This window comes from Podarcis vaucheri (assembly GCF_965113315.1).
Source record: "Podarcis vaucheri genome assembly, chromosome: 12".
Lineage (NCBI taxonomy): Eukaryota > Metazoa > Chordata > Lepidosauria > Squamata > Lacertidae > Podarcis > Podarcis vaucheri.
The window spans coordinates 62,330,701-62,344,309 of NC_138750.1; the positions used below are offsets into that span (position 1 = coordinate 62,330,701).

Sequence of the window (13,609 nt, forward strand, 5' to 3'; positions counted from 1 at the left end):
GAGATGATGGCGTCCTTGGGCTCCTGCGATTTTGAAAAGACTGGTTTCATAGAAAAACCTCCTCCCAGAAGGTCGTTGAAAGGAAACTCACAAATCCCAGCCAATAAGCCTGACTACATGTGATAATGAGGCATTTGGCTTCCTATCTCCCTCAGAAACACAATATTTACATACAAGTTCTGGTTGGACGGTTGCTTAAAATTTTAGTTACAGGTAGGTAGCCGTGTTGGTCTGCCGCAGTTGAAACAAAATACCAACTAAGTTTGTTATTGGTATGAGCTTTTGTGTGCATGCACACTTCTTCAGATACAGTGGTACCTCAGGTTAAGTACTTAATTCGCTCCTGAGGTCCGTTCTTAACCTGAAACAGTTCTTAACCTGAAGTACCACGTTAGCTAATGGGGCCTTCCACTTCTGCTGCGCCGCCGGAGTACAATTTCTGTTCTCATCCTGAAGCAAAGTTCTTAACCCGAGGTACTATTTCTGGGTTAGCAGAGTTTGTAACCTGAAGCGCATGTAACCCGAGGTACCACTGTACTTAGTTGGTCTCTAAGGTGCTACTGGAACGAATTTTTTTATTTTGCTTAAAATTGGTTAGACTCTCCTTGATACATTTCATCTTTCCTATCTCTTCTCCCTCTTGTTTTTCCAGGAACTGGACCATTTTGCTCTCCCAGCGATGTTCTCCCTGAATTCATGTAGAAGAGGTAAGAAGTTAGCTGGCTGGACATAGGGTGGGTCATGGCATGAGGGAATCACTATTTTTGATGACTAGGGGGAAAAGCTCTAGAACTGGTTCTCTTCTCAGTCACACCAGACCTTTGTGAGACTTGAGCTTCCCCCTGTGGCAGTGAATGAAATTTCCAGTCCCTTTCTATTCACACTGGCTTCAGGTCCTCACGCCGAGTTTCTGACAGGGATGGGGAGTCTGGTGCCCTCCAGCTATTGTTGAACTACAACTTCCAGAAGCCAGCATGGCCAATGGTCAGCGATGGTGGGAGTCTGAATCCAGCAACATCTGAAGAGCTTTAGGTTCCTCATCTTTGGCTTACAGCATTGGCTAGGACGTAGTCAGATGTACTACCTAGAAAACGATAAAGAAGTTGTGGGTCATTGTTGAGCTGAAAATCATCTCATGCCTTTGGCTATGAATTGGTCCATGATCCCAGGTGCGTTTTGCAGATGTTACATCAAAGTTCATTTCAACCAGGCACAACCAAAACATTTCTTACTGAAGCTGCCCATGAGCATGTAATTGGCCTCAAGCTAATAATGACACACATTCAACAATTCACATTTTTGCAGATCTCCAGTAGTTAATTTGATAGTGGCCCTTTCCCTCTCTGCAGTGATGTGGGTGGCATTCAACTGTCATGGCTTATATAGAACTCACATACCCTGCAAATCCAGTTTTCTGTCCAATCTAGCCTTTACATTGGTTATCCACATTAGATTAGGCTTTGGTGTTCCCCAACCCCCAATCCAATTTGAAATAGGAACGTTCCCCCTTTTTAAACCTCATATATCCCTTTTTCTTAGTTGTGCTGCTTTGCACCACCTTAGTGAGACTGCTGTCCTTGGTGTTGACAACATCTGTACAACATGTTCTCATCTTCTATCATGTTGTCTCTTTCCTCTTTTCCCTAACCAAACTCTCCATTTAGCTCATTACTAGTTTTCCACGCTAGTTGCTCCAGCCATCCGCCATCCTTGTTGTTCTTTCTGAGCTCCTGGCCGTTGATTTTAAAACGAGGTGCTCACGCAGGAATAAAGAATTCCTGGGATTGGCTGAAAGAGAGATGATTACTGTGTCCGCCCGGTGAAGTACTATTATCACCTTTGCAGCCCTTTGGCATAAAGACCCTGCAAATTTTCATCACCAAGAGCAATGCATTCAAGGATTCTTTTCCTAAACGCACACTTGGCTCACTTGTCAGGTGAGTTGGCACGATGATGACATTGGCAGTGGCCGAATCAACTGCAGAACTTGAAAAAGAGACCCCAAGCAGGGCAGGAGTCCTCAGAACAAGGCTAGTGGTTTGTCATGGACTCCATGGTGGTCCTGTGATGGGAGAGGAACACAGCAAAATTACCTTCCTGTCTGCATCAGAAAGGCTCAACCATGGCTGGTTCTTTTGAGATGAGAGTGGCAAGTTATGCCTTTAGCCTGACCTGGCAGGCTGCAGGACAAAATGTAGAAACTAAATGCTGTTAAAATGCTTTTATGTTGCTTAATAAAAAGTTTTGTGACTTCAAATAAGGAGACCGTTTAATTTTTGGCATCTTTCCTACACGTTGTGTGCTCAGAGCTGCAAGCTTTTGTATAGCTGTCCGTGACAAACCACTAGCCAGACTCGTGTAGATGGTTGTCCATCATCTCACCTTTCTCCTTCAGCTCTCTGTTACTGTGCTCTAGCTCTTTCCTCTTCCTGTCAAAGATGGGGCTGCAGCTGCTATTCTTTTCACTGCTGTGTTTTACATACCTGGTTCCTTTCTCTAGAAATACTGTGGAGAGCGGAGGAATCCTATTGGTCCATCCTTCCAACCCTGACGGCTGATCCATTCCATGTCCACAGCCTGCTCCCTCCAACTTCTCTCCCTCATATGCCATATTTCTTTAGCCTCACTCTTTGCTCAGTCTCCTTCCACAGACGCAGTTACCCTCCTTACATAATCCCTCGGGGATAGACCCACCATCTCTTCCCCTGCCCCTAGTAATCACCTGCTTTGGGAAGCTCTCTCACTCCTTTAGCCTTTCCTTCAGTTGTTAGGCTGGGGAAAAGGGCTTCGTTTGCTAGTGTGTGTGCCACCACACGCTCCCACCAAAGTACCTTTTTATGGTGTCTGGGATAAGCAGAGAAGTTCCCCTTTCATTTGTTACTAGGAGCACTAAGGTATAAACTGTCCATGTCACCTGAAAACAGTAATGAGAGCAGAAACACTGGTGCCATTTCAGCTGCACAGCTAGTCCACCCAGCAGTGGCCAAACTGGACCATACCCTTTGCAGCTGCACAAGGGAAGCATTGGTTTTCATGCATCAGCAGCGCTTCTGCCAGCATTTGCCAACCTGGTGCCTACCAGACATTTTGCATCAGCCCCGTCATTGTATAGCCTTGCTGACCGGGGCCAATGGCAGTTGTCTACCAGATCTTTTGTACAAACCTGGTTGGCTAAGGCCAGTGCTCACATTCCTGGCAGCCAGGGCTGTCTTAAGTATATCCGGCGCCCCGCCGTTTCCCAGAGTTATTGACTTTTTAGGGAAGACGGCGCTGCCGGCGGGGCTGGAGGAGGCGGGCGGTGCTGGTGGCCTCCTCCAGCAGGGAAGAGGCAGAGGCTGGACGCGGCACCTCCCAACTCAGCTGGCCGCTTCGTGCCACGGTAGCCATGGCAAATGGGAGCCTCCGGGCGTGGCAATGCTTGGGCGTGGCATGCGGAGGCAGGTGAGGGAGGCAAGCTGATGCCTCCGGCTCTTCCCTGACGCCCTCCAGAATTTGGTGCCACTAGCCTCTGTGGATAAGGCAACCCTGCTGGCGGCGTTAACCTGTTCCCCCAACCACATTTATTTGAAATCCAATTAAAGGTATTTAATTAATTTAACAAAATTGATGCACTTGATCCAGTGATACCAGCTTTTCACAGTCTGGTTGTCACTGACACCCCCACCGCCTCCTAGCGCCCCCTCCCTGGGTAACCCCTAGGTCTGTCCCCTCCTTTCCATTCCTGTGCAGTGAGGAGAAAGGTGTCTGGCTGCATAACAAGCCACCTTGTGACTACCCTAAAGCACTGGAATTCCTTGTGACTGCTCCCCCATGCTACTTTTCCAGACTCCCACTTGTGTATCTCAACAAAACTCTGTGTTGGTTCTCCCTTCATGTGTGTTACACATAGCATTGTGGTCTTGTGCTGCGCACTTTGATGTGATACCTTACTTCAGCTTGTGTGACTACAGTGGCACGGACTTCAGCATAGCCTTGCACCCACCAGGGCAAGAGTGTGGTCATGACCCTGCCCTCCAATCCTTGCCCAGTGTCAGCAGGCACAGTTGTCTGCTTCTCTCTGTCTGCAGGCTTCTTGCACCGGGGTGGGACTTGATTTCCATATGTTGGCATTATTATACGAACTTAGTCATTAGCTTGACAAAGAGCAGAACAGAGCATTGAGGCCATGTTAAGATTGGGAAGCCCCCATTCTTACGTGTTTTTAAATTACCCTTGGATATGATGGGAGTTACTGTGTGTCATAAGACACATTGTTCAAGCTAACTTCCTAATGGGGGAGAGTTGTCTTCATTACGGGTTGAATAGGCACACAGCAGGTAAGTTCAACTGGGCCACGGTCTCTTCATGTCTCCCTGCTTGGAAGAGCTGCTTGTGTACCCATGTTTATAATTTTTTTGCAAAGCACTGGCTCTTTATTTTAAACCAGTTTTTTGTCTTAAGAGCCAATCCTGTGAACTTTTGCTCTAGCAACAAAGCATTCTGGACCAAGGACAATTCCCACTGGATCAGTACCACCTTGCTTCTTGAAGCAAAGCTGTAGCATTCTGAGTTTTCCTGGGCTGTTTTGTAAGCCCCAGCATCATTTGCTCCATGCTGCTTTGCTTACAAGGCAGCAGCGCTGCGGACAGACAATGTGTTGACCCACATTCAGGCTCTTCCTGCGGACCCAACCATGCCAGCAGAGCGGCAGCCATCTGAATTCTTGTAACTCTGCTGGCCTCTCTTGACAACCTTTATTTTGTCGTTTTTGAAAGCCCTGGCTATCTAAAGTGGTTGTGATCTGTGCAGTTTTTGAAAGAAAGCCACGAGGCTTCCAGTTCCCTTTGGAGCAACACTTATGTTGTCATTTCAATAGCATAACGGGTGTTTTAAGATCCTACAGGCCTGGAAAATTAGGAGGCTTCACCTTTTAGGCTGCAGGTATTGCAGCCCATTATGATGAGGACAGGGACGCGGGTGGCACTGTGGGTTAAACCACAGAGCCTAGGGTTTGCCTTGCCGATCAGAAGGTCGGCGGTTCGAATCCCAGCGACGGGGTGAGCTCCCGTTGCTCGGTCCCTGCTCCTGCCAACCTAGCAGTTCGAAAGTGTAAGTAGATAAATAGGTACCACTCCAGTGGGAAGATAAACGGCGTTTCCGTGCGCTGCTCTGGTTCGCCAGAAGTGGCTTAGTCATGGTGGCCACATGACCCGGAAGCTGTACGCCGGCTCCCTCGGCCAATAAAGTGAAATGAGCGCCGCAACACCAGAGTCGGCCACGACTGGACCTAATGGTCAGGGGTCCCTTTACCTTTACTATGATAAGGACACCACCAATAAGCCAGGAGAGAGGGGTGAAGGCAGAGGTGAGGCTTGCTGGGCCCACCAAAGCCGCTCTTTAGCTCATTGCCTAAATCCGAGGGAGCAGCAAGCACCTTTCCCCTGGCTCCGGAGAGGAGGGTCGGGGCCTGGGGTCCTGCTGCTGGGTTGAGTCCGCCTGCCTGCCTGCTTTTGTGGCCTCCCTGCGCTTCACTCCGGCGCCCTCCAGGGGGCGCGCCGCGGGAGGCGGAAGCGCCCCTCTGGGCTTGGTGCGCGTGCGCCCCGCTCCTGCGTCGCGGCCGGCGGGCGAGCGTGCCTCCTTCCAAGATGGCGGCGTCCAGCCGGCTCCTGCAGATGCTGCTCGACGGCGCCGCCGGGCCGCTGTGGCGAGCGCAGCCCACGCTGCGTCGCTCGTTGCGGAGGGGCCTGTGCGAGCGCGCGGCCGGCGCGGAGCAGGCGGAGGACGACGACGACGGAGGCGCCGACGGCGACATGGGCCGCCAAGGTGAGCCGGCGCCGCCGGTTGCTGGCTCGCCTTAGGCCGGGTGGCGGCGGCGGGACAGGGCAGCGGGCGGAGGGAGGCTCTCCCCTCAATACCCGGCCTCATGGGAGCGGGGTGGGGGGCTATGGGCGAGGGGCATGAGACCCCCGCGCCGGTGCTCCTGATGGCCTTCCTCCCCGGCCCTTTGAGGGCGCCTCTCCCGCCCGCGCGCCCGCACTTGGAGACGGGGCGGCGCGCTTCTAACGGAGCTGGACGCGGTCAAGGTCACGCGCCGCACGTGCTCGCATCCCCCCCTTCCCCCGGCAAGTGACAAATGAACCCTAGGGGGGGGGCTTCGCTTCGGCTTCCTAAAGCATGGGTAGGCAAACTAAGGCCCGGGGGCCGGATGCAGCCCATTCGCCTTCTCAATCCGGCCCGCGGACAGTCAGGGAATCAGCGTGTTTTTACATGAGTAGAATGTGTCCTTTGATTTAAAATGCATCTTTGGGATATTTGTGGAGCATAGGAATTCGTTCATTTTTTATTTTATTTTTTTCAAAATATAGTCCAGCCCCTCACAAGGTTTGAGGGACAGTGGACCGGCCCCTTGCTGAAAAAGTTTGCTGTCCCCTGGCCTAAAGGAAGCAAGGGGCTTCCCTAGGTGTTATGCCCACCCTAGAGGGTGATTTCACTCGCATTCTGTTCTAGAGGGCTCCCCCCACATGGATGTGGCTTAAAAGAACATCCCATAAGCAGGAAGCACTCTTGGACTTTAGGGGGGCGAGGAGGATCAGGAAGGTGAGCAGACTTTCAGCCGGTACTGTCTTTTACTGGGGCCTCTGAGCTCCAGAATTGGTTTTCAATGCCAAGTAACCTCCTGGAAGGCCAGGGTCGAAGCAGTGGGATCTGTGCTACTGTTTAATTTGCTCTGCTGCTTTGAGTAAATTTGATGCTGTTGTTTAGTGCAAAATCCTTGCAAATATTGGTTTAGCAGGTCTTTAGCAGCCCACCTTTTCTCTTAAGAAAAAGGATGAGTCGGTGGCATGAGTAAGATGAGATTCTCTGCCACTACAGCACACCACTTAAAGCACAAAGTGCATTTTCAAATATAAAAAATGTTGGGCGTGTGGTGGTGATCTCTGTGGTTGTGTTGGTCCATAAGGGGAAACTCCAAAGTCCACAGTGGTGCAGAATATTAATTATGATCAATCAAAATGCCACAGAATTGTGGCGAGCTCTGGAGTTCCCCAGAACTTTTTTTCGAGCAAGCAGGAATTAGGGGGAGGAGGAAACATTTTTTTAAAAAAACTACTGTACTAACATTAGATGGAGGCCAGTCTGTAAACTCTTTTCCAAGCTGGTGATTGTAGGCTGATTACAAGCCAGACTTTTGAGTTCTCAGAGATGGGGAGCAACTAATAATTGTGGCGTCACTTTTTCTGACATGTTCTACCGCCAGGTGATGGGCTGCTGGGTGCCTTGCCAGGGTGGACGCAGTTCCCCATCCTGATCTACAAACTGACCTCTTGGCTATGCCGTCAATCTATATATATATTATACTTTTTTATCCTTGTTCCCCTCACCACCTGCTTTGTACAACATTGTGCCTGATGAAGTCTTCTGGAGAACTCAGAAGCTTTCCACACCTTTGTTGGTCCCAGCTGTGGATTTTGAAGGTTGTTCTTGTATTTAAACCTAAATTGGTTTTCTATTGAGAACTTCCAAGTTGGGAAATGAACTGAAATGAATGGCCCTATTTCGGAATTCTTAGTGGGAAATCTCTGTTCTTTGTCATGGTACCTTTTTTAAAAAAAAGAAGAAGAAGAAAACCCATAAGCTTCTGTTTTCTGGGAGTTTATGGGGTTGGCGCTGAAGGTACCATAGGGGTATATCCATCTGTTTAAGCTCCACCTTCTCAAACCTTTTTTTATTCTGGATCTTTTCCTTCTTGCTTTCCTCTTAGATAGGACAATGCAAGGAGGTGAGTCAATTTCACTTTCACTTTTTCGTTGGCAAGTCTAGCTGCTGCCATAGCCTGTGTGTGTGTGTGTGTGGAGGATTGATCTGTTATCTAGATATGGTTTCTATTGAGCTCTTATTGTATGAACACTTTAAAGATGTTTTTGCTGTCTTCAGCTCAAACATCTGAGCTAGCTAAACGCTTGTGCAAGGTGGTTTGAGCATGTGGAGTTCTCAAAGCAGAGGGCCAGTTGATGCAGTGCACCTTCACCACACATCAAAAGCTCACTGTGCACCAGTGGTTTGTGTAAATCAGCCCCCAAGAGCAGGTAGCCCTGGGAGTTTTGATAAGACACTGAGTCTGCCGTCTGCAACATTGGACATTGCTGACCTCATATGGATGACAGATGCATTGCATGATTCATTTGTCTTGTGTAGAGTTCTCAGTTTGACAGGAAGTTAATTCTCCCATCCCACAATTTTCTTTCAGATTCAAGAGATTTACTGAAGGAATTTCCCCAGCCTAAAAATTTGCTCAACAGCGTCATTGGAAGAGCTCTTGGCATTTCCCATGCAAGAGACAAGCTGGTGTATATCCACACCAATGGGCCACGGAAAAAGGTAAACTGTCTGAAGCACCTAAAGCAACGGATGGAAGTGGCAGGGAAGCAAGTTCTTGCCCGGTGTTTGAAACTCCCATTGTTCTAGGTGCATTTTGCAATGGAATGTCATTGGCGTGAGCAGTTTCTGAGCTCTGGGCGGAGTACTGTGCCTAAGATTTCAGATTAAAACTGCAGAGTGGAAGGAAAAGAGGACCTTTTTCTGCCTCCCCACTTCCAGCTACTCTCTGAAGACTTGAGAAGAGACCCTCTTAAGAATATTAGGGAGGTGGGCAGGGGAAGGACTAGACCATGTGAACATAATATTTTAGCTCATTCATTTTCAGCTTGGTATTGTTATTTAAAAAGCACACCTAGACATTCCATTATTGTGCCCATAATTTCGGTTTGAGGTGCCATTTAGCTCCTAGCTTTCCTTTGTGTGAGAGCTTCTTGTGGGCATAAGATTACGGGTCAACACACTTCCATAACAAGCACACATCATAACTCTAGCAAAAGATCCTAAACCCCTCAGCAGTGTGTATATGAACATACATGAGTGCCCAGGTAAGCCCAGGTACACACATGGTAACAGGAGGCTGAATCGGATGAGCGCCATGGCCCTTCACAACTCTACAGTGCTGTGAAAATGTCTCTTAAGGTGAAGCTGCAGTGAGGAGAGCTGGTGCTTGCTGTGCGGACTGCTGTGCTCTGTTAAGAAGGCACAGGACGCTCAGAAGCGGCATATATGGGCAGTATGCCTGACCTCTTGCCTTCTTTGCCCTGCAGAAAGTCACACTGCTCATCAAGTGGCCAAAGAACGTGGAAGTGGAAGGCTACGGGACCAAAAAGATTGACGCCGAGCGGCAGGCTGCAGCCGCTGCTTGCCAGCTCTTCAAGGTGAACGGGGGGGGGGTGTTGTAAGGGGGGGCATCCTTCCTTTCCTGCCCCTGTCAAAGAGCATCCTCTCACGCACTCAGGCCTCACCCTGTGGCCAATTCTTGCTTTCATTTTACCAGCAACATCCTTATATATACACAGACACCTAGTATGATTCCAAAGACCACTAGGAAGACTTGCCCTCTGGCTGCAGGGGGTTCCCTGAACTTTTTCTGCCGTTTTGGGCCTTCCATATCCAGAGCCAGGCAGTGGGCGGTGCTGTAGGATAAAATGGACTTTTGAGAGGTGAGTTGCAGTAGGCAGTTTTGGATTTGCATTCCTGTAATGGTAGCCGTCCCAAACTTTGGGGGTTCAGCAAGCCAGAAGTGGAAGAGGTGCTGGTCTGTTTGACACCCCACTCCCAAGTTACATTAGAGGAAGGCGGAAGGGAAGTCTCGTTCCCCCACCAGTGCTTCAAATCACATTCAGTGAGTGACAGTTGCTGTCAAAAACTAAGTCAAGCTTCCATGCTGGTCATGCGTGTCAAAGGCACAAATCTCTATTATTATTATTACTATTATTATTATTATTACACCCTTCATCTGCAGATCTCAGGGAGGTTCATGACATAAAAATTCAATATACGTTATAAAAGTGAGAACTAAAGCAAACAAAACAATACCCCCGTCCCCACAAATACATTTAAAAGGGATATAGGATATTAATTCTCATCCCAGGTGTCTCCAGCTTTCTCCTCTGCCTCTCCCCCCCCCCCCCCGTCCTATGGACTGCCATCGCGCCTACAAATTTCTGTGCTGTTTGCAGATCCTGCACAGTATCCTACTTCTGGTGGTCTGCGTGTAAAAATGTTCATTGAATGAATGAATGAATGAATGTGTATTATTACAACCACACAGCCAGCTCACAGGTGTGCATTGTTGCACTATGGCAGCCTTCACTAACCTGGTGCCTTCCGGGTTTTTCGATGGGGGGTTGTGGTCCAAAACATATCGCTGGCACCAGGTTGGCGAAGGCTGCAGCATCAGAAGGAAATGTCAGCAATGGGATGCTAAAACCACGGTGAGCAAGAAACAGGTGCCTTTTTTGTAAAGGGGAGTGGTTTTCAAATGAAGTTATTGATACTGGCATAAAAAGTTTATTTCCTCAAATGCTCCTGAACATTGCTGTTTTTTACCTATGTCATCTTGAATCCATAAAAAGGTAAAGGGACCCCTGACCATTAGGTCCAGTCATGGCCGAGGGAGCCGGCGTACAGCTTCCGGGTCATGTGGCCAGCATGACTAAGCCACTTCTGGCGAACCAGAGCGGCACACGGGAACGCCGTTTAACTTCCCGCTGGAGCAGTTCCTATTTATCAACTTGCACTTTGATGTGCTTTAGAACTGCTAGGTTGGCAGGAGCAGGGAAAGAGCAATGGGAGCTCACCCCGTCGCAGGGATTCGAACCGCCGACCTTCTGATCGGCAAGTCCTAGGCTCTGTGGTTTAACCCACAGCACCACCCGCATCCCTTATCTTGAATCCATGTATCTGTACAAAACAATGTGCCTTTGAAACTGTGCTTCCCATCGCTCCTCTCTTGCCCACCCTCCCTTCCTGCTCCAGAGCCTGAAATGCTCCTCTGCCATGCTCTGGGTCCAGACCAGCCTCCCTTAACCTGGTGCCTTCCAGGTGTTTTGGACCGCAGCTCCCATTAGCCCAAGCATCCCATGGCCGCCCTGACTGCACCTGATGGTGATTGCAGCCTGAAAGAACTGCAGCATCCCAGTTTGCGGAAGGCTCTGCTAGTCAGCCATCTTACTCCCCTTCTCCTTGTCCTTGCTGAAATCTGAGACATTGCAACCATAGACCCCCAATTCGGTCCTTCGTTGCTCTCCCTGACATTGGCAGGTGAAAGAACCAGCTTGCAAGTGGCCATGACTGCAGTTGCCGGTCATTGGGGCAGTACTGGGCTAGCTGAACAAAGAAGTCCGGCTTCTTTCTGATGCAGCTTTTGAGTGGTTTAAAACACCCTTTTCTCTCCCCCCCCCCTTCCAGCCACCTTGACCGCCTTTCCTTTCCTCTGCACAGGGCTGGGGTCTGCTGGGTCCCCGAAACGAGCTCTTTGATGCCGCAAAGTACCGCATCCTTGCTGAGCAGCTGGGCTGCCCCGATGAGCGGTGGTACTCAGAGGGCAGCCGGTGGCGCTCCAAGTCCGGGCCGTCTCTGGCCGACCTCTCGACCTGCTGGAGGAGGATGGAGCCTAGCGAGCCCATCCAGTCCCTGGAGCACAACAGGCTCCCCAAACCCATCCGGAAGGAGGAGCTGGAAGAAGGGGAGCTGGAAGAGGGGGAGCTGGAGGAAGGGGAGCTGGAGGAAGACACCATCGACGTCTCCGATTACTTGTCCATGGCGCATCCAGGGGCCCGCACTCCACCCAGAGACATGAGGTAGGAGAACCTGAAGGGCATGGGCCTTTCATGCACACATGGCATCAGCACAGGGTCGGGCCTTTGTGTGCTGGCATGGCCCTGGAGACAGCGTTGGCTGATGCCCTTGGCAGGATCTTCTGGGAAATCCTCCAGGCCCTTTCTTAGCTGTATTTACACACTGCCAGATTTTTGGGGGATGGGGGTGGGGCTCAAACTAGTTTACAAAAAGAAAGATAGAATCAAATTACCAAGAAGTAAAATTAACAGCAATAATTTAGGACTTCGGAAAAGTTAAAATAGCAGTAGATTAAAAACAGGTTAATGTTCGCATCACTTTTCTGAATATCTGGGTAGGCCTGCCTAAACAGGAGTTTTTAGTAGGTGCCGAAAAAAGTACAGTGAAGGCGCCTGGGAGTTCCAAAGTGCGGGTGCTGCTATACTAAAAGATCGAGTTCTTACAGATGCGGAATGGGCATTTTACGGCATCTGTAGTGGTGCCAGTTCTGCCAATCACAGCAGGAAGACGATCTCAAGAGGTGAACTGGTCCCACAGTTGTTAGGGGCTTTATATGCTAAGTGTAGCACTTTGAACCTGAGCTGGTAGCAAATCAACAACCGTTGCAGCTCTGTAGTTCCACCAGTCCATAGTGTATTCATTTTACATGTGTGTGCCTAATCCTCAGGTGACATGAGGAGCAGTTAGTTTACCACCCCCTTCCTGGGTGCCTCACCTGCTGGTCTGAGCTGTTCTTCTCCTGCCTGCAAATGCAGCCTCCTTCTTACCCTTCCTGCTCGGGTGTGGTGTGTGGAGGGAGGGAGGGAGGAGCTGGCTGATCCTGGCCACGTTCTGGAATGCCACGGGGGTTCTGGAGCCAGTGTGATGCAAACAATTTCCAGAGCACAGAACAGCATTGCCTTTGGGAGCAAGAAGCGCCACCTAGTTCACCAATCCGGCTCAAACGTGTCTCCATCTGTTAGGAACGTCAGCTCTCCTGTTTTACGTTTCTTAGAGGCTAGTGGGGAAGAAACTGAGGTCTTTTCCTGGTAGCCGCGTAAAGAAAACGGAAAGCCAGGAAGACGCGTTTCTGCCTTGGCAGTGGGGTGTCCAAGTGTGGCTGTCCATGGTCAGGGAGAGGGCACCCTGTTTTTTTTGTGGCTTCTAGCCCCCCTCAAATTCTACTTCCCCCTGTATCAGTGTCCTGAACGAATACTCCAAGCCATACTTGGCAGTTCATAATAAAACGGGGGAATAATCTATTTGATGCACCGTTGCATAAATCCTGTATCTCCCAGCCGCTCTTTAGTGGGTGGGCAGGTGTAGCTCTGAAGGCAAGACGGATGCCAGCTGATGGAGGCCACATGGCAACCTTTAGAACGAGAGGACCTAGCAGCCGCCTTCTCTTCCCTCTCCTGCTGCAGGGACGGCTTCTCTCTCGAGATGACGGATGACAACACAGCCCTCCGGGCTCTGACCCAGTTTCCTCTGCCCAAGAACCTCCTGGCCCAGGTGATCCAGATTGCCACTTCTTCGTCCACAGTCAAGGTGAGTTGGAGAGGGTCACGCCGGCCAACGACACATAGGAAGGAGGGTGGCAGGTTTCTTTGGAGTGGCTCTTCTTAAAGCAGCCCCAGCAGTGTGAGAATTGGGCCTGGGGCAAGTACCACCACCCAAATGGGAGCTGCCAGACGTGAAGGGCAGATAAACAGTATCCAAAGGAGCTTGCAGAGCAAAGGGCCCCCAGGTGACTTTAGCCAGCGAGCCAAGCCACATAAACTGCAGGAAAAAAGCAGAATCTGTAGAGTTCCCAGCTAATTTCTGCCCCTAAGGAAAGTCCTCCAAGCGAGCATCCCCCTATCTCTGTCTTGGCTCGCTACTGAATGGTCCAGCCTTCGCCAACCTGGTCCCCTCCAACAGTTTTGGACTGCAGCTTCCATCAGCTGCAGCCACCACAGCCATGCTCCTG

General features: G+C 50.1%; 1 protein-coding gene and 1 long non-coding RNA gene across 5 annotated transcripts in view; one reads left to right on the forward strand and one right to left on the reverse strand.

Annotated features, from left to right (window-relative positions):
* Positions 1-13,609, forward strand: part of DHX30 (DExH-box helicase 30) — a 29,009-nt gene that overhangs the window by 2,583 nt on the left and 12,817 nt on the right. Inside the window, exons 2-7 of one of the 4 annotated variants that reach the window (XM_082193841.1) lie at positions 653-707; positions 7,742-7,759; positions 8,228-8,358; positions 9,126-9,236; positions 11,305-11,663; positions 13,065-13,188. In XM_082193841.1, coding sequence (XP_082049967.1) covers positions 680-707; positions 7,742-7,759; positions 8,228-8,358; positions 9,126-9,236; positions 11,305-11,663; positions 13,065-13,188 — 771 coding nt within the window. In that variant the 5' untranslated portion in view covers positions 653-679. Of the gene's footprint in view, positions 1-652; positions 708-5,612; positions 5,803-7,741; positions 7,760-8,227; positions 8,359-9,125; positions 9,237-11,304; positions 11,664-13,064; positions 13,189-13,609 lie in introns of those variants that run through there. The other 3 variants (XM_082193838.1, XM_082193840.1, XM_082193839.1) reach the window with 3 other exon arrangements.
* LOC309515748 lies at positions 559-13,069 on the reverse strand. The gene is made up of 2 exons (XR_014212647.1): positions 12,377-13,069; positions 559-1,084 (listed from the first exon to the last, which is right to left on the reverse strand). It is a non-coding gene; the product is annotated as an uncharacterized lncRNA (long non-coding RNA).